This window comes from Sebastes fasciatus, chromosome 16 (genome assembly GCF_043250625.1).
Source record: "Sebastes fasciatus isolate fSebFas1 chromosome 16, fSebFas1.pri, whole genome shotgun sequence".
Classification (NCBI taxonomy): Eukaryota; Metazoa; Chordata; class Actinopteri; order Perciformes; family Sebastidae; genus Sebastes; species Sebastes fasciatus.
In genome coordinates, this window is record NC_133810.1 from 3,490,125 (window position 1) to 3,511,615 (window position 21,491).

General features: G+C 41.1%; 1 protein-coding gene across 8 annotated transcripts in view; it reads right to left on the reverse strand.

Moving 5' to 3' along the window:
• The window catches only part of sgcd (sarcoglycan, delta (dystrophin-associated glycoprotein)), a 618,307-nt gene that overhangs the window by 352,944 nt on the left and 243,872 nt on the right, over window positions 1–21,491 (reverse strand). For all 8 annotated transcript variants that reach the window (XR_012590425.1, XM_074611818.1, XM_074611822.1 and 5 more), the window contains 2 exons: window positions 11,442–11,529; window positions 9,549–9,668 (listed from right to left, as the gene is read on the reverse strand). Coding sequence is in view for 7 of the 8 variants with exons in the window: in XM_074611818.1 (XP_074467919.1) it covers window positions 9,549–9,668; window positions 11,442–11,529 (208 nt within the window). In the remaining variant the exon portion in view is untranslated. The remainder of the gene's footprint in view (window positions 1–9,548; window positions 9,669–11,441; window positions 11,530–21,491) is intronic.

Consider the following 21,491-nt stretch of genomic DNA (forward strand, 5'->3'; position numbering starts at 1 on the left):
AGTCAGGCCAATTAGTTTCTCACCTAAAGGTTTGTAATTACACTCAAAGCTTCGGCTCGTCAGACGGTACGAGTCTGGAAAAAAAATCCCTGTTGTGGTGAGTCGACCGTGTCTTCAAATTACATTCATATACAAGTCATTTACACTGGCTAATAGGTTTCTGAAGGGAACGTAATGGTCACATTGAACATCTCTCCAACATTAATGTACGTACGTTTGGCGACGAACGAGTGATTAACATTTATTTTGATTATGTTTACGCAACTCAAAGCCGTTGAAGCACAAACTCTGGTTTAAAGTGTACAAGTCATGAGTTTATACACCTGACCAACCACCCAGACCTCCTCCCCATGACACACTTTAGTCCTCACCAAGGATGTCACGAAGCCAGCAATTCAGTAGTCAATACTGATAACAAGAAAATTCCATGATTCCATGAAATCGATACTACGGTAAAAACTAGGAAGTTAAACAGATCATCACTCTCTACTATCTGTTTTATAATGCTGTGAAAACATCAATCAAACAACTGTATTTATTCAACTTTCTTGCCAAAAACTACATTTTACAAGATTACATCTGAACATGAATCATGGTAATGTCAGAATTGACCTTCGCCTAATACTCATTTTTACCTAATAGAGCTTGATCGCATCATAATGAACTCAATGCAACCTCCGTTAACCATAGCTGTCGGCGCTGCAGGACTGTGCTGCCCACCGGCTGCTAAAAGCTAACGTTGACTAGCTCTCCTCTTGCTGATTTGTTTTGGAAAAACTAAGGTGTGTCCCCTGGACGAGTCGATAGTACGTTTACTGCGTCCTTTCGGATTTTAGAAGTTTTTATTTTATTTTAGTTTTGACTTTTCAATTTCATTTTAGTTTAGTTTGAGTTCGTTTTCAGAGTGTGTTTGTTAGTTTTGGTTTAGTTTCAGTTCTTCAGAAAGGTTTAGTTTTTGTATATTTAGTTTTTTAGTTTTACAGTAATTAGTTTGTTTTTGTTAGAGCCAGGTATAATGTCGAAGTATGCAGATTTGTTTACATTGCAGCATAACGTTCAATTTCTGTGGTCCAATCTCACAAGGGTTGACACAAATTCATGCTGTCTCCTTTTTATTTCTGTAGTAGTAGTAGTAGTAGTGGTAGTAGTAGTAGTAGTAGTGGTAGTAGTAGTAGTAGTAGTAGTAGTAGTAGTAGTAGTAGTAGTAGTAGTAGCAGTAGTAGGTGGTAGTAGTATTAGTAGTGGGAATTTAAAATACTAAAACTGAAATAAATGTATGTTATTTATTTATTTATTTTTTATTAGTTTGTTTTTCTTAAAGGATATAGTTAGTATTATAGTTTCAGTTTAATAACAATATTGTTCATTGCTTATTTTCATTTTAGTTTCAGTTTTAGTTTACGATAATAACCCTGGCCCCCGCACAAGCCAGTAAGCGACCACATTAGTCCATTTATGTTCATTAAAATAACTCTGTGTTGTCTAAGTCACCGTCTGCCTTCCTTCCTCCCACTGGTTTCTCTCCGAAGCAGAGATGTTAACACGACTCTGATCCAGAGCACCAAGGTGACTCCTGTATTTCTCCCTCCGGGCTCTCGGCCTGTAAAAGTTTAAACACCTCTGGCCCTGTCTACTCTTTCCTATAAGCTGTATACTGTATTTATCAGTCCAGTCGGCCGCTCGGCAGTTTCCCCCCATGAGCTCTGAGGGGAAAAACAGCATGAACACATCGCATGAGTGAGCAGTGCTTATTTTGGAAGTGGAGTTTGATTCGAGGCTGGTCTGAGCGAGAGCGGCTAGAGGGAATATCAGCTGACCCAGTGACTTACAAACCTCCGCTACTGTACCAAGCTGCTGCCCTTCAGCTTTTTATTTAACTCATATCGACAGACGCATGAAGTCAGAATTTTTGGATACCGTTCTTCATAACAGATTTAATTTCTTTGGACAAAATTGCCGCAGGGTTCCGGAGGGATGGGTTTGAGTCTTTTGTAAATGTGCACTGCAAGAATTCGCTAAGACCACGCCTATGAGTTCTGTGAAGGGCGGGTACGTTATTGAGGTCTTTTATATCATTCTGTAGCTTCCCAGTGCTGTGACTGCTCGATGACGCTCCTACATGTACAGTATATAAACATAGTATTGTCAGCGTATAACATAGAAGCAGACAGGAGTACCGGCACGGAAGCTAAGCAACGTACTGCTGTGTGTATGGCACGTTAGTTCGGATCCAAACGTCAAACAATAACACAAACAAACTAACCGATCGATGCAGCGGTAGACCAGCAACTCCCGTGTTCTGTGACATGAAATTACTTTTCCGTGAATGGAGTCTGGTGGCTTTGAAGAAAGCGATATAACTGCTTCAGTTCCTCGTCAGAAAGGGCTGTCTGATGGCGAGGTAAAGCGGTGGAAATATTCTAAATATAGCGTTTTTTTGGGTGGTTAAAATACGTTTTTCTGCTCCTCCCATCCACAGCTGCTTTACCTCGCCGTCAGACAGCTATATTGCTCTCTCCAAAGCCACCAGACTCCTTTGACAAAAACACAAATTTAACCTCGCTGCACGCAGGAGTATACATACAACTTGAAAATATCCGAAATAACCCTTCACATTATTCATATCCTTACTGATTACCTTAATTTGGTAACCTACGTCACTGCTTTTTGCTAACCCTGAGACGGTGTTTCCAGTTGAAAACAACGAAAAATAACTCATATTGGACCTCCACTTTAATAAAAGACACTAAACTGACAACTCTTTGCACATTCTCTCATCCAACAAACCTATATGCTGCCAAAATAGGCTGAAACAAAACATAAAAAAAGCATTTTAACTATGATTTAACCCGGCCGATCATCATATTCCCCCTGTTTGTGTTCTCATTAAGTCTGCTGGGAGCCTGTCAGCATGTCTGACTGGACTGTAAATAGCCATAGAAGCCATAATGAAGCTAATGATAGCAGCATCATGGATTTTTCAATGACCTCAGTCGAGCCAGTTAAAGTTATACGCGAGGTATAATTATGCATTTTATTGGCGGGGAAGGACGGCCTTGGTAATGACATGTGGCAGCTTTATAAGCCTCTACAGTCCCTTCATACGTCAGAGGGACGAGACAAGCAGATAGCCGCTGCTCGTCCTCAGGTCTGATCTGCACTCTCAACAGCTGCTGCTTCACTGCGCGGTGTGTTGGACAGACAGGATTGCATGCACGTTCTGTAAATGCATTCCACGTAGCATGCATTTAAACACGTATTTTACTCAACTCTTTTGTGTTTAAAAGAAAAATCAGAGCAATGTGTCATGTTCATATACCTACGCAACAAACCACAATCATTTCATCTGAATATGGAAATGTGAAGTGCTTACACCTGGCACTAAATGCTTGGTGAGTCTATTATTTGACATATCCTTTGATCACATCCTGATTTCAATCATAAATGTGTTGGTTTCCAGACTGCAAGTTCAAAGACACATGCAGACACGTTATAATACAATAATCAGAGACATGAAGACACTCTCACATAAGAAACTTTTTGGGAACTCAAAGGGCCGTCTCTCTGTGTGTGCTGAGGCAGCGGTAGCCGGTGTGTTTGATTAGCCTGGTAGCCCTGAGAGACCCTCATCAAACGGCTGTAGAGATAAATGGAGTAATTGGCAAATCATTGGCTCTCCCTCCCTCTGTGTTTCTGCTCTGACTCACCTGCTCACTGTGGCTTTTTAGCGTCACCACAGCCGACTGAAGTGATGTGGAAAAGTGAATTTTTTCCTTTATCTTTCTGGTTCTGTCACCTCTGCCATCATCACAAAAGCAACTACGCATGTTTTAATCTGAATTCAAAAGAGAATAAAAGCCGACTAACATGTTGTAAAGCCCTTCAAATAAATGTTTTGCTGAGCTATTAGTGTTAACAGTGACTGAAATGGAGTTCAGACTAAAGGTCTGCACGGTTAGTGTTACTGAGCATTATGTGTGTAAATATTCTGCACAAATAAGATCCAAAGGCTAACTGTAAAGGTCCTGATGTCACCATTGTTATATGGTGCATTTGCAATAAATAAAAGGAGGCTGCCCTCCGACGCTGGTTCCTTTAAACTGTGACCACGATCGTTTCTTAACCGTAGTAGATTAAGAATGACGTTAAAGGTCCCCTAACCTCAACCCATGCCATCATTTTTCCCTAAGTAATTTGTTTTTGCACCTAAAACCTTGACAAACACTTTGCTCCAGCTCATCAGTTTAAGTATTCGCTAAATTTTGAATATTTTCACCGCTTTAAAGGTCCCATATCGTGCTCATTTTCAGGTTCATACTTTTGTTTTATGTTTCTACTAGAACATATTTACATGCTGTAATGTTCAAAGAAACCTTTATGTTTCTCATATAGTCTGTCTGAATATACCTGTATTCACTCTCTGCTTGAAAAGCTCAGTTTTAGTGCATTTCAACGGAATTACGTTGCTAGGCAACAGCTTGGGTCCATGTTCACTTCCTGTCAGCTGATGTCATTCACATACACTGCAGCAGGAAATAAACTGGGACACATTTAGAACGTTTAAAACTGGGAAATGGTCTAAATATTGTAGATTTGTGACATCACAAATGGACAGAAATCCTGACAGCTTGTTTCAAAAGCTCAGTTTCTGAATACGGGCTGTGGGTATTTTTCTGTGGATTGAGCGTTTTGTTACTTTTACAGTATTTATACAGCATTTAAACCTGCTTTATAATATAAAAGACATGAAAATCTCACTTTTTACAATATGGGACCTTTACCTCGCCATCAAGAACTGAAGCAGTTATATCGCTGTCCTCAAAGCCACCAGACTCCATTCACAAAAACAGTAATTTTACCTCACAGAGCACGGGAGTTGCTGGTCTACCGCCGCATCGATCGGTTAGTTAGTTTGCGTTATTGTGTGACTTTCGGATCTGAAGTAACGCGGCGTCCACACATCGCTTAGCTTCCTGTCGGTACTCCCGACTGCTTCTCCAAAGAGGCAGCGTGCCGACCGCCATCTAAGCTACTGTATGTGACGTTAATACTCCATAAAGATGTATATATATATACTGTACATGTAGCAGCGTCATCATGCAGAAAAAAAATGTCAGGGACCACTGAGAAACGATCTAAAAACCTAAAAATAAATAATAATAACTGTGTCTTCTGCTTCTCTTTATCTGCTCAGACTGAAAACCTTCTAATGAAATCTTCTAAAACACTTTTATTTGTGCTATTCCAGTTTCAAGTTGGAAATGAAAGCAGCGATCACAGCAGCTGGTTTGGTAAACATCAGCTTGTTGTGTTTACTGATGTCGGGGATGTTGTAGATGTCAAAGTTTGATACTGAGTTTAAACAGGCAGCGACGAGTGACTGTTCCAGTAGAGTTTTGACTTTGAGATAAATATTGCGTCAAAAACAACTCCCTCCTGCTACACAACTCACAGCTCTACCTGTCCTTATACCCGTCCCTCCACCGCCCTCCGTCAGCTCCCATCATCTGCGTCTCCCTCTGGTAAGGGGAGCACTTTGCTGAGGTGGGTGACAGTAATGAACTCTGACTCAGTGAGGCTGGAAAGGATGTAAATGAATGTAGATGAGGATGAAGAGTAATTGCTCACACAGAGGGCTCTGAAAGGTGTGTGTGTGAGAAAGAGAGAGAGGGAGAAAGAGAGAGAGATGGTGCACCCATGGGAGCTCTTAAGTGGAAATGTGCGGCCCAGTCAAGAGGGAGACTTTTCAAATATCTGTTTATCTATTAATGAGATTGAATGGATGGATTGATGAACGGGTGGGCGGATGGATGAGTGATGGTGAATGATGGCAGATGGAAGTATAATGGTGAATGATGTTCGAGAGAGGAAACGGGGACGGGAGACTTTTTCTTTAAGTAGGAGGGAGGAAAGGAAGAAATTAAAGAAATGAAGAATGAGAGCGGGGATGAAGGAGAACGATGTAAAAAAAAAAAAAGATGAACTGTGAATCAAAGACATCACAACTTCAGAAAAACACGTGTGTGCGTGCCAGTTGGCCGGGGCTTATTACATCCAGCAGATTCGGTATTTTTTTTTATATCTTAATTATGCTCACTGCAAGTTATTTTAGTTCCACTCCTAATTATCCCGCCGTACGAGTGAGGGTACAAAATATAAGAAATAAGCCCTGATTAAATCTGTCCCCGCGCAGCATGCTCGGCTGCTTTCTTTAAACCTAATTAATACAGAGAGTCTTTAATGGTATTTCTCATGTTTGGAAGCCCTGCTGTCTGAATCATAAGTATAGGTATATATTTAATGTTCATATTGTCCATGCATTATCACCTTCCTATTCTTTTTAGTATAACTTTCTTATCGTAGCCAAGAGTCTCGTTCTGCAACCGCATTTACTTACACTCATTCGACTGGCCGAATTCCAGCGAATATTTACATGATAAATAGATGTAGATAAAATACAGAGCTTTAATTGACTGTCAATTAAAGGTCCCATATTGTAAAAAGTGAGATTATCATGTCTTTTGTGTTATAAAGCAGGTTTAAGTGCGATATAAATACTGTTAAACTATCAAAACGCTCAATATACGGAGAAATACACACAGCCCGTATTCAGAAATTTTGTGTTTGAAACAAGCTGTTTAGGATTTCTGTCCATTTGTGATGTCACAAATATACAATATATATATAGATCATTACACTGTTTTAAACGTAAACATTCTAAATGTGTCCCAGTTTGTTTCCTGTTGCAGTGTATGTAAATAACATCAGCTGACAGGAAGTAAACATGGAACCAAACTGTTGCCTAGCAACGCAACTTCGTTGCAATTCCATTGAAATGCACTAAAACGGAGCGTTTCAGACGGAGGGTGAATACAGGTATATTTAGGCAGACAGTATGAGGAAAATAAAGTGTTTTTTAAAACATTACAACACGTAAACAAGTTCTAGTAGAAACAAAAAATACAAGTATGAACCTGAAAATGAGCACGAGTCCTTTAAATGTGCTAAAATCCAAAGCCAGAGCATATCAGAGCAGACCGCAGGTCCTTCCTTCCTGCTGCTGTCAGACTGTACAATCAACACTGCTCCCAGTAGAGCTGCCACACACCAAAAAACTGACAATTCATCTAGTTTTTTACTGTTTACGTACTGACTATATCTTTATTGTTTACTTGCTTGTTTATTAGATCTTGCATTTTTTTTTTCAGAGTTAACGGTGCAAACCGGGAGAACCGGATGGTAGGTGCTACTCTTCTGCAACACCGCTGAGGGTCGGGAGCAGGCGGAAGAAAAACCCCTTTTCTGAAAAGTGAAGCCAATGCTGAAGTGTCTTAAACTTCTTTCTAACAGCCAGCAGGGGGCGACTCCTCTGGTTGCTAAAAGAAGTCTGATTGTATAGAAGTCTATGAGAAAATGAGCCTACTTCTGACTTGATTTATTACCTCAGTAAACATTGTAAACATGAGTTTATGGTCTCAATCTCTAGTTTCAAGTCTTCTTCAATACAGCATGATGTTTGTGAGGGGTTCAGTGGGACACACACTGGGACTTACATGCACTAAAAGCATGCACGGGATCTTTCTCAGCATAAAGCTATTTAAATGTAAAGTAAATAAAAGAGGAAAACTGGTGCAAGAAACACCAACACACACTTCTGCCATGACTTACCCACCACACATCGCTGCACATCACTAATAAGATTCTTTGAGCTGAAGAAGTTATGGTATTGTATTTGTAACTACCCACACACACACACACATGCACACAATTACAAATAGAATGATTGAAAAGAGTGGAAAAGTGCATCTTAATTATTGACAAAATGAATTAAGCACTAATTTATCAAAAGCTTGTTATTACTAGCAATTTCTTCAAAAAACAAACACCCATCTTTGTTATCGCCTAGCAACAGTGTTCTCATGTCGGAAACCACTTGAATGCCAAGCATGTTGGATACTCGCATCAGTGTTTATGCACCAAATCTTATGACATGGACCACAGAAAAGCTCTCGTGTGGCTACGCTGTTCCAACACAAACTACATGGAAGCAACAAAACTGCAAAGTTCTATCTAGTGAAGCCCGTCTGTCAAACAGTGTCAACTCTTCCTGCTTCAGCCTCCCGACCGCGGCCAGAAGACACGGGGGAGACCGTAGCTTTGGTCTCCAGGGCCGGAGTCCATGCTCCACTGCTCCTCTGCCTACTCGCCTTCACTCACACACCACGCTCGTTCTCACTCGCTCCACCTCTCACGTGCATGCGCGCACACTACACACTGCAGAAGACGGGAGTCTGAAGCAGGAAAACACAGTATCAGCATCGACTCATGGAGAGACCTTCGTCTGGCCAGCTAACATTACTGCCAAGCAGCTGAAATATAGAGTGATATTGTGCTTTTAGCTGACGTGTGTCTCCTCACTGTTTTGACCGATGCTCGTTCATGTCTATGTAGAGCGAGCACAAGCGCGAGCGCAAGCAACAGGATGCTGACTTTTGTTGACTAAACAGCCACAGGTGTCGCAATTTCTGATTCTTACATAGACTCCCTTTAAGCTTAAGTCTGCCACTTCCTGTGGGCAGACTACATTTCCCATCAGACTTTGCTTTTGTATCTTCAGGACGATCTTCTCTGTTGCTGCTTTCAGCGTATGAAGATGCTTATAGCTTACGCTTCATGTTTTCATAGTGAACTAATTTTGCCTTCACTATCCTCGGTTACGATTCTCTGCTCTCACAGGAAATCATCTGTCACAGTGATAGGCTGACTGTCCACTCCAGTCAAACCAGCGTCTTGTCACTTCTTACTTCCTGTCTAAGGACTTCATGCCACCCTCTCCCCCCCTCCGCCTGAGTCCTGCTGGCAAGTATGAGCTCATTTGTCTGAGGACTACACGTCAACTTCTCCTCTCTGAGCCCTCTCTCGTTCTCTTCACCAAGCTTTAACTTCCTATTTCCAAAAATAGAAAAAAGCTTAAAAAAATCATCCTCTCACGCTAGTTGTCATCTTACTCCTCTCATACACGAGTACTACCTGCACAGATCTGAACCCTGCTCTCCTCACTACTGTCTGCTTATGATGCTAATATAAGCGTTACACTATTCTACTTTGCATTTATCGTATGTCAGTTTGACACAGCAGCACATCAGCTACAGAAGTGCAGTGTGTGTGTTTGTGGGCTACGACAGGGCTTTACAGTTGCAATAGGTGAAGTGAAAACTTCCACTCGGTTTTAATACAAGTCATGATTAAATCATACTTTCACAAGGAAAGAAAATGCACCTTAAAATCAAAAGGTTAAGCTTTTCCCGCTCTTTCAAAAGTGAGTTCAGCAATAATAAGAAGAAGCAGCTTAAACTCCTGATCAAACCCACCACAACCAAACAAAGTGAAAGCAACACATATCCTTGCACCTTTGGATCAACAATTATGTTCTGTAAAACCAAAACGTCCTCCGTCAGAACACCACCAACATCAGTATCCGCTTTAATTTCACACTTTTGGGATCCTGACAAGCGGTCAGTTTCCATACAGGTCAGCTGTCCACTCACCCATCACTCGGAGCCGCTCGGCGCCCACCACCACCTCCTGCTCGTCGGCGGAGAAGAGGAGCTTCCCAGTGGTGGATTTGACTTCAAACATCTTGCCTCGTGCTTTAAATCCACTGGATCCTGAACCAAACAGACAGAAAGAGAGCAGACATCAAAGAGGAGCGACTGGGAGCCGCGGCTGATTTCTTTCTGAACCAGCTCACTATTTGAACGTTTAAAATGCATCCGGGTGGAAAGACGTTCAAGGTGTCCTGCAGGACTTGCTGACTTAAGCAAAACAAAAAAAACAACCCACATCAAACTTTTATAAATAATGTTAGTGTCATTCATGAGACTGCTTAACGACAGGCAGCTATTATAGTGCACAGTGACATCACCATTTGGTCAGAAATACAACACATTTTAAACTTTGTTTGCCGCCCGGTGGGCAGCGGAACCGTGTAAACATACCATATTATAACCTCATTGATATGGCGAAGGTGTTAGCAAGCAGATGCTCCTTTTAGCTCTGTTTTGGTCTTCACCAACTCCTGATAAAACCATCTGTCTGTTGGCCGTTTGGTGCTGGGGTGGTAACACACAGCAGAGTGATAAGAGGTTTTTATGAAAGCTGTGAGAGTGAACAAAAACAGTTAAGTTTGTTGGCCGAAACTGAGGAGGACTGCAGAGTCACATGATTTTGGGAACATCAGCACAGTGAATGTGTGCGCTCCTGCTTTGATTGAATCTCTTGAAACTTTAGACTTCAATAATTAAAGTCTGACAGCTCCCAAAAAGTTGCAAGTCACCACTTCTGAATCTAGAAACGTAACATAAATATTGATAGAAATAGAATAAAGAAGTAAACAATCCGGAGCGGTTCAATGTTTCGAAACTATTTCCTCCAGATGTGACCTGTTGGTGAAAGAGATTTCACTTCAGGAAACTCAGATCCAAGCTGCCAAAACTCTAACTGGTGTCACGACAAAACAAGAAAATAGAAATTGTAGACAACTCCCTCCAATTCAAATTGCTTTGTCTCATGCGGCGGCAGAAAACACCCGGCGCCGGGGGGGTGACTGATTGACATGCGAGCAATTGATTCTGTCACTCTCCATCTGGGATGTGAAGATCCTCCCCGAACACGAAACGCCGCTTAGTCATCCAAGAGAAACATCGGAGCAGACTTCCTCCTCTTCAGACCCCAGAAGGCAAATGTCAGCGCACTTTTTAAACGTGAGAGACACTTCCTGTGCATGTTTACTCAAAATGATTTCCATTCACAGAAGACTCTATTAGAGTGTGACAGGCGGATAAACGGTGAATGTAAAGAAGAAAGTGCGAGTTATGGCGGTGCAACTGAGGCCTCTGTTAAGGAGAACAGAGGATGGATTTATGATATGCTAATGTTTAATCCTGAAAAAAACGAGAGAGAGGTTCCTAACCTGAGAGGCTGGACTCCCCAAAGGGTCCCGAGATGAATCTAAAATCGCACAATGATTGAAATGATGAGAAATATCATATCTGCTAAATGTGGTTTTCTTTTTCCCTGAGGTTTCTTTATCTTTGTGTTAGTGCAAAATACTGGATCGGTATACCTCGCCAGGGCTCTAATGAAACAATCTGTAAAGGGAATATCATGATCAATGGTCCCAAAAGCCCCAACATACTTAAAAAAAAATCTTCCAAGTGGCAATAAAGCATATGACAAACATAAATATATGACATTTGCCCAAGGGCAACTGATGAAGAAACATCTCTTCACTGACCAGTGGAACATAAATAATAATAATAAACCTGTTGCAGCTGATGTCGTCAGTGTTGTCAGGTTTGATGTTTTAAAAAAAAAATAAAACATGAATCACATCAAAAGAAAACATCAATAAAGACACATGAAAGCACGCTGCGTCTCACCTGTTACAAGTTGTGTGAGCAGCTGGTTGTTGCTGTTGACAATGTTGACCGACACGTTTCTGGACGACTGCAGGAACAGCGGGCGGCCCTGCGGAAAGATGGACAGGTTGATTTATTTAATTTGTGGTGCAATGGTTACTCAATTATTAGAGGTTTTTTAGGAGTACTGATTAGAAAAAAACATCAACAAAAACTTATTTTAATGAGACACAACCAACTGACTGTTTCTGTACAAGAGGGTACTTGTGAAAACACTCACTGTTTCCTTTCAATTGTCAAGCGAATTCAAAACAGACTTTTGAAATGTTGCAACAAAAAAAAATTCTCAAGTGAATAAAGTGCGTGTCCATCAACTGAGAGAATAAATTTGGCCACAGTGTAGTTTGATCAGAAGTTAGCGCTAGAGGCTACACATGGCTGTAATCTGCCAGTAAACATACAGTAGTAGAAGAAAGAAGAGGTTCTGAACCGGAAACAAATCAAGTCGCCTCGGCCATCTAACTATCTACGAGAGAAAAATGTCTGACAGTGTGTTCCAATCCACGTACTTCCAGAAGTACACTTCAATGTAGTACACTTTGTGCACTCTTTACTCACTTGAGTAGTGCATAAATTTCAACGGGGTAGGATCGTCTCAAATCGAATACTCTGCGGCGCACTGACCGGAAATGATGATCGCAACATTTGACCGCGGCTCGCTACCCGCAAAAATATCTTCTGAAAAAAAATGAAAACAGTGGAAATTACGTTTCCAACGTTGGCGTCTACGCCTACGATGTGTCCTCCTGTCGGCTGAAAATGCACCGGTATGTTTACGTATTGTATTGTTTTATTCTGTTATCTACGTATGTTTGAATAGTGGTCGTGGCTCCGCCCCTTCCGCTACGTAGCCAAGATGGCGACAGTTGAGTGTGGAAAGTGTCCAGCGTTCCACACTCAACGATCTGACCGTTTTGAGTACAACATCCGGGTACTTTGAGTGCATTGCATTTTGCCGTACTTCCCAATTGGAACGCACTTATGCACTCAAAATAGCAAGTGTAAGTACAGAAGTACGCGGATTGGAACACACCGTTAGTTTTAATTGTTGTTGTCAGCTGGCATCGGCCATGTTTCATGCAGTCCGGAGACGAAGACGAGCATTCACACGTTATGAGAATATCCGTGAAGACGCCGACAGCAGAAACAGCTGATCCCGTTATGTGAGGTAAATGTTCGCTAACCATTTAGGGCATCAACTATATTTCGACAAACAAACACGTCAATTGGGCGTAAAAACATTTTGAGGACGTTTTTTTGCTGTTTCCACACAGCTTTTCTAATGCGATACTTCAAAATGTGAATAAAATATGAATGGAAACACGGTTATTGACATAGTACAGTAAGTCCCTGAGCCTTACATTGACTATCACAACCAGATGTTATGAAAACATTTCATATGACTGTTTCTGAGAGGCGTTACAATTCTAAATTGAAAATTTTGACCTTCCAAATCAAAAGTAGGATCGGCGATTCTCCCAGGATTTTCTGATTCTCTTTACCCCCGCCAATTTGGGCATGTCCGATAAACAAAAAAAGAAAAACCTCAAAGACGAAACAGCGTAGATTACTGGCAGCCTGTGTCAGAGATGACGTAAAAACGACAGACCTGGATAATCCTCTTGCTACCATGAAGTTTTTGCAGGTGAGGAAACTCAAGTTCTTGTTGTAAAGTACCATAATCTATAATAATTTTGTCCTTTATGGGACAGCATGGAAGTATAATGAAGGAGCACACTGATGTATTTGCCAAACCACACAAGCTCTACGGATGGCAGCGCCGGTCAGTAGGTCCACCACTTTGTTATAGACTGACTCCTCACATATACTTGATGAGCTGCCATGACATTTTCAAAAAAGACATTGATGATCCCGAGAGGATAAATCCTGATGACATTGTTGACCCCGTGACTTTTAATGCAGAGCTGCTGGTCGGTTGACATTTTTGGTTTCGGATTGAAATGTTTCAACGAACTACTGCACACCATGAAGTTTGGTTCAGACGCTCATATTCCCCCTTAGGACGCATTGTAACTGCTTAGCATCATATTAGCATGCTGAAGTTAACATTGAGCTGTGCACAGCCTCACAGAGCGGCTACCGAGGCTGCAGACATTTAGTCTTGGTCGTCTTTTATGGTTGTAATTGTCAACTGAAAATCAAATTCAAACTGTCCTGTCAACAGCTTCAGATGGATCACCTGATCTACACACACCTGTGCTGTCCTGGAGGTTGGGCTTATAGGCTGAGCCAGCTGTAATACTAAGCACAAGAGCACATACACATGCATACGAATGTACAACTTCACACTCAAACACACTCAAACACACACACTCCATAACTGTCCGAGCGCCGAGACTTCAGCCTCCTGCTCCGTTTGATAACTCCCATTTCCCAGAGTGCCCTGCACCAAATCTGTAATGCCGATCACGTCGGACACTCCGCTCTTTTCTGTGCCCGACTAATCTTCATGCCTCAGTCAACTTCTTAATTAGAGATAACGGCCTGACCATTGTGCTGCGCTCGCAGCCGAGGAGGGGATATGCCTTGTGTGTATAATACTGATAACATTATGGCTCTCGCCAAACTTATTGAAGTTCTCACAGTAAACACACCAAACGTATGATATATACAAGCAAGAAAGTCTTACAACAACACTCGTGGTGTGACCTGAATGTATAAAGTAACAAGAAGTTTGAAAACAGAGGATGAATAGAAGGTGTTGCAGAGCTGATAATTACATTAACATTAGTCCACTCTGTCTTTCTTTCTGTTAAAGGAACAATATGTAATTGGTATACTGAAATAAGTACAAGTAATTGAAATACTGGCTTCTCTGACAACAATGCTACAGTCGGTATGTTCTCCTTTTCCACATATGAAACAAACTAGTACACAAACGCAGCCTTCTGCAGCCGTGGAAGCAAGCTAATGAACTGGATCAACAGATGACGTTAACGTTAGATTCTACCCGACCTGAAAAGCCTCGGCACATCTCTCTGTGGTCCATGGGCAGCTGAGTCATCAAGGCAGCGAGTGATTCCACGGCTACAATGTTTTTAATTTGGACTGCGGTACTTATTTTAAAAACGCTATCTGTCAGTACTCAACGTATTCTCATGCAACGGTTAGTATATCTTACTTATTCCTCCTTTTTTCGTTCGTTTTTCTACGGATGTTCAGCAATACGTGCCAATTTCCGTTTGTTACATGCATACAGTGTTTTCAAAATTAAGTTCAAAAGTTTAAGCAACAAAACTACTTAGTAAGGTTTAGGAAAAGAACGTGGTTTAGCTTAAAATAACTCCAGAAACAGCGTAACTGAAGTATGTAAGTTATGTGACAAAATCAACAGTGGCTTCTGGTTTCACACGGGACAAGAACACAAGGCTCCTGGGAGAAAGTACGGTGTTTTTCGACCCACCCATCCAACCTCCGACCTCCTGCCTACACGGCGTTTGCGGCTCTTTATATTTCCTAGTTCACGAGTATGTGAATTACACACAAATGGATTTTATGGGATATATATACGAATGTACAGTGCATTACTTTTCGTAAGTATAGCTATGAACAGTGTATGAGACCAGCTTGCAGTATATGTAGTGTTCCTTTAACACCAAGATGCAAAGTTATTCATATTTTGGTTTATTTCAAACATTAATTTGTCTTAAAAAACTCACCTATCACCAGTTACTTATAAACTATGACCAAAATATGCTAGCCAGTCAAACTCATTTAATTAAGGAGAAACAATCTTTGTGTTTTCTGAAAAGTTCTCTCAATCACAGCTCTCAGATATTCAAAGTTATGGATAATTTCCAGAGTATAATCTATTAGTTGTTAAAGGTACTATATGCAACAATTTACACGTATTAATCGCTTTGTATTGCCAATGTGTGAACGGATTGTAATGAATCTTAAAAACTGAGACGTTCCTCCAACTTTGGCCGATGCCCAGGATGCTCGCTCGCACCTACGTAGCACGAGCATGCGCAACAGGATGCTGACTGCAGTACATTTAACAACCACAGGTGTCATTAATAACAAGGATTTTCTGAAAGTTACATATAATATAGTACCTTTAAATGTTGCTGTAAGAGAAGCTTTTTGGTTTTTATCTACATTTACTTCAAGCACACTTTGTCTCAGAACCATACAGTGCCTAAACACACAGAGAGCCCAGGTTGTATGAGTGCTCTTGAGTAACAGAGTTGCTAAAAGCCACCTGACTGGGATCCAATTAAAACTACAGTGAGGCAGTTTTCTGACAAACTGTACTTCAGGGCCAGGAATTAAAAAAAGGAATGCAACTGTACAGGGATTGAAAAGCTGCCAAAACACACAACACAAGACAGAATAAAACAGAAGAAGTGACTATGTGCTCAGACAAAATTAGTCTCTGTTAAAGGTCAGTGGTAATGAGAGAGCAGTCCTACTATTGACTGTTTTCAAATGAACTTCACTTATATGTATAAAGGGTAATAACAAAACAAAGCTCTGAAAACTTCACTGCAACAATCACGCTATCTCTCCCTGTACAAGACGGGTATAAAATCAGGGTTGCAATCTGAAACAGACTGCATGATATCCATTTTGATGCATAGCAGATTATGAGATAAATGCCTGGCGAATTGTACAATATTTACATTGTTGCACTACAATGTAAATACAGAAATAATGAATGACAAGCTTTGGCCATAGGGTTGCAGCTTACAATAGATTTATACACCCCATTGTGGTATTTGGCCGATGGGCTTGCCTCACAGTGAGAGTTTGGAACCACCTTTTTGGATTTACAACTAAAGATTTCACCACATTTCTCTCATGATTGTCAACGTTTTCCTGCAGCAGCCAGAGATCACACAGTGATTAAGGGGCGAAGCTGTGCCTCAGTGTGCCGAGGAGTCGCTGCTCACTCATTAGCTCTCATTAAACCTGCAGCTGTGCTGACATCAATAAACGACAAAAGATGGAGAACATGAAAAATAAGTCTAATTGGTGGTCAACAACGCGGTGTACAGGGAGAAGAAATGGGCAGTTTGATGAGGACTAATATCAGTCAGTCTATTCATTCACTCACCTCAGCTCATACAAAAACAATGTTCCTAATTCCTATTCCATACGAGACAGGACATGTTTACTTTGTCAACATTCAACCGAAACCATGATCTTTCCCTAACCCCGGGACTCAGGACTGGCACCTCTTTCTAACATGCAGAGACCGAGCGAACTCTGGCGAATGGAGCGCGACAAATTGTCCAGATGAAAGAGGGATAATGATTAAAGCTGCAGTAGTCAGTATATTTTTGGCATCATTGGGCAAAAATTCCATAATAACCTTTCAGCATATTGTAATTTAAGTGTTCTGAGAGATAACTAGACTTCTGCTCCTCCTCATGGCTCTGTTTTCAGGCTTTAGAACATCTAGCCCGTGACGGGAGACTTTGACCAATCACAAGTCAATTCATTGAGAGAGCAGTTGAGTGGTACTTGGCGTTACTTCACAAGATTTCACAATGGCGTTGGCGTCACAAATTTTCTAATTTTCCAGCTAAACCGTGCACTACAAGATGATCCTGAGAACATCTGAGGAGAGAAATAGGCATTAACGTAACAGAATATTGATTCATATTTGATCAGCGCTGCCTAGTTTGACCGTTTGGTCGGAGTTCAGAGTGATTGACAGCCGGCGCTCATAGACGGCAGCTGGACAGCAGACCTCAGATCAGCTCTTACTGCTTGTTTTCCTCCGGTCTGTGAAATCTTGCAGATGCCGTTAGGAGCACCGGAGGACACAGAGGGACATGATTTTTTTCAGGTTACCTGTTTCATATACTACTGTCACGATGTAGCGACCGTTTAGCGTCGATGTTGACCAGTGAAAATAGGTCGGAGGTGCACAAAACTGCATAAATAGAGCCAGGACGCTTTGCCTGTTCGCTGTCGTACGGAGCAGGTTAGGACATCTTCATTGGGAAAAACTGAAACAATCTGTGGCTCGTTCGCATCGCGTTCAGTTAGGAAGAGGTGTCAGGGCGCGAACACCGGATCTTAAAGTCCTGCAGTTTGTATGTCCACCATGCACCAGGATCATCTCCCTGAATGAAACTTCCTTCAGTTGAAAACCAGTGAACATAATCCAGGCAGCAAATATGCTTCCATCAAAATGTAATTATAATTAGCAATACATCATATATCAACATAATTTCCACGAGACAGGTTTTGCCACTTAATTTTCTCATTTTGACTACTTGTATCTCATTCTTATCAGTCACTACCACGATTTCACGGCAACCCATCTAGTTCATAACACATACTAGCCTGATGAGAAACACAGGATAGTCTGTTTTATGTGCTAAGCATCAGGTAATGTATGAAGTGTGTTATGTTTCATAACAGCCATCTTATCGTTCCATCTCTCTGCTACGGTCTCTAAATGCCTCAGAGGGGCTACTGCAGGAGTCTTTTGGACTGTTTGTGTGCGTACATGTGTTGAGTTTGTTGTCGTGCGGAGCCTCTGATCCACTCCGCCTGCCTCTTCTCTTCGTTACTAATGCAACAGACCATATTACTCTCAGCAGGACGCCTCTCACACAGAGAGGAATCAGAGACGGAGGAATATAAAACGAGAGAGGAGTTAGATGAGAGACTCTGAGAAAGATGCGGATTTGGTTACAGAAATATCTCTTGGAGGCATGAGCTGCTCCAGAGATCACAAAAAAACTCAACGGTTGAATTAAACCTCAGTAAGTTGAGCTAGAGGAACAATTTTTAGCGAGCTATATGTTGGCTCTTTCAGAAAGTCAGCTTGGTTTTATCAAAAGACATATACAGCATTTGAACCCGAACTATGATCTTTTCCTACAACAAGCCGAGTAGTTTTGTTTCAAATCACAAGGTTAACCACGTGTATAAAACTGCAACCTTATACCAGGAGAATATGTTTTACTCAAAACGTAACTGAGAATGCAGATTCATTGTATGAGTATGTACCTTTTAGGAGACATGGTTGCTTATGTATACATCCAGCATTAATAGTGCAACATTAGCTTTCATTTGGATTCATGTTTCTGTGAATCTTGACGAATACGTTTAATATTTACTCCCCTTTTAGCTCTGTTTTGGTCTCCACCTACTCCTAACAGAGCAATATCTGGCACTTTAGCAGCTAAATGATAACTTTTTTAATATAGAAATATTGATATTGAATATTATTATTGCAACTTTAGGTGATATGATTGATCTGTATCATTTTATGCTATATAAACTATGAGACTAGATTGTCTTGGTCGCTTTCTGATTCTTGTCGGTGAAAACTTTTCCATCACATTCAGATAACAATGTCCCAATTCTGAACTGAACAAAGCTGAACTAAGAGAAAGATAGAATGCTAAAAGACAATAAACATGGAGGGGAGACTAATTAGGAAAGGCACAGACTGCATTCATATTAACAGATAATTCTTTTTTTTAAATCTGTCTTTCTAGCCTCTCCTGGACTGACCTATTGTTCCTCTCATCTCCTCTGCTGAAGCGACAGTACCAGCCATCCATCCCTCTCTCTGTCCTATGCTCTAGTTGTAGTATGGTTGTGTCTAGATGATAACCCTCGATCTGCGAAACTCTCTTACTCATGGTTAGAATAGGTCGTCAGGCAGCGAGTCTCACAAAGACTACAACAGCCTCCAGCCATCTGGTGCTAAATACCCTAGCTCTATCAGCCTGTATTTACATGTTTGAATAAGCTGATGATAGATATTCATACGTAGTGTCGCATTAATGCACTAGAAGAAATCTGCAGTCATTCAGAGCTGCTTCTCGTGCCGTTTGCTGAAACCGAGACTTCATTTCAATATGCATATTTTACCGAGCCACGATGTCAAACTGCGAACATGTTGTGCTTGTTTGAGTCGGTGTTGAACTTGGCTGCTGCGTCTCGCCTGCGAAAATATGCTCGCTGGCTTCCCATGTCTCTCGTTTTAATTCAGTCTTCGTCCATCTGTCTCCGTGTTTCTGTCTCTATTACTATCTCCTCTTCTTCTTCTCTCTCTTTCCTCATCTTCATCTCCATCTCCATCTCCATCTTCACTCTGCTGTCTTTCTGCTACCTCACTCTGTCGTGCTCCTCTCTCTGCCTTCCCTATCTCCATCGCTCATCCTCCCTCTCAGCTTGCGTACGGGTCCTAGACAGCAGAGATAAAGCGCGCTGCTCTCTTGCATTATCAAGCCATCCGTCCACTATACCTGCACCCAGCCATTATTACTGCCAGAGTAGAAGAGACAGAGGGAGAGAGTGCATATCACTTTATCGTGCCCATCTCTCCATTTCTCTGACATCTCTCAGCCCGGATACTCCTCTCGTATAGTTGTAATAAGGAGCAGCAGCAGGAAGCACACCAGAATGTTAATTTCGTAAACAGAACATATACCAGGGGACCTCAGACAGACTTTGCATTTGGATCGGTAAATGCTAAAGATTTCCTTCCAAGAAAAACGGATGCTGAAATTGTGAGTCTGTGCAGCACACTGGAGGCCAGGGCTGTTGTGTACGCTTCTTTCCTCACTACGATCCACCTGGTCTGAAACAGATGCACTGATGGGGCCATATGGTGCTGGTCACGATGCCTTGTCTTATGTTTAGGGCTGCACGATTTCGGAAAAAAAAATATCTAATCGTGATTATTTTGACTGGGAATGATCATTTTTACATTATTATTCACATTTTCATTGAAAAACATGATTTTTGTGGGGATCTGTACGAAAACAAAGACGTTTTCTTAAGTGTACAATATGATATGTAGGTCAGAACATCTCTGCAGCACCACAGTCTTCAATTCAAAGTGGTATTTTGACACACATTTCACCTTTAAAGGGGACATATCATGCTCATCTTCAGGTTCACACTTGTATTTAGGGTTTCTACTAGAACATGTTTACATGCTTTAATGTTCAAACAACACATAATTTTTCTCATACTGTCTATCTGAATATACCTGTGTTTACTCTCTGTCTGAAACGCTCCGTTTTAGCGCATTTCAACAGAATTGCGTTGCTAGGAAACAGCTTGGGTCTATGTTTACTTCCTGTCAGCCGATGTCATTCACATACACTGCAACAGGAAATAAACTGGGACACATTTAGAATGTTTATGTTTTAAAACTGTGAAATAGTCTAAATATTGTAGATTTGTGACATCACAAATGGACAGAAATCCTGACGGCTTGTTTCAAACACACAGTTTCTGAATATGGACTGTGTGTATTTCTCCATGGATTGAGCGTTTTGATACTTTAACAGTATTTATATATCACTTAAAACTGCTTTATAATGTAAAAGACATAAAAATCTCACTTTTTACAATATGGGACCTTTAACAAATGTTCCGATTTCCTCCTCATCCCGGGATTTGAAAATTGCAGTAGGCCATTTTGCAATTTCGCTAAACATTTTGATAACTTGTGCAGCCGTAAGCATGACACATCTTCTCTTATTTTGAAATGAAATGACACAAAACATGTAGTTACTGTATGACACAAGTTGTGACATGACAGGACTCGTCATGTCTTGAATCATCTCCTCTTGTTACACTACGGCGTAACGCCACACGCTGCCGGACCACGGCAGGTCACATCAGAGCACGTCTTGCCGTGTCTTTCTTGATTTGTCTGGATGTGACATGAGATGACACAAAACAGCATGGCATTTCTTGTTTTTTTTTATTGTGACATGACATGATGTGAAATGACTCAACATCAAATGTCTTGTTATGACATGACACGATATGTTTAGGTCTTGCTGTGATATGACATTTCTTGTTGTGGCGTGATGGCCTGACTTTAAATGACATGTCCTGCTATGACATGACACACCATGTCTTGTCTTATGACTAAAGCTGTCTATCAACTCAATTTAATCGTGATTAATCGCAATTGTGCACATTTTGTATCTGCTCAAAATGCACCTTAAAGGGAGATTTGTCAATTATTTAATACTCGTATCAACATGGTAATGG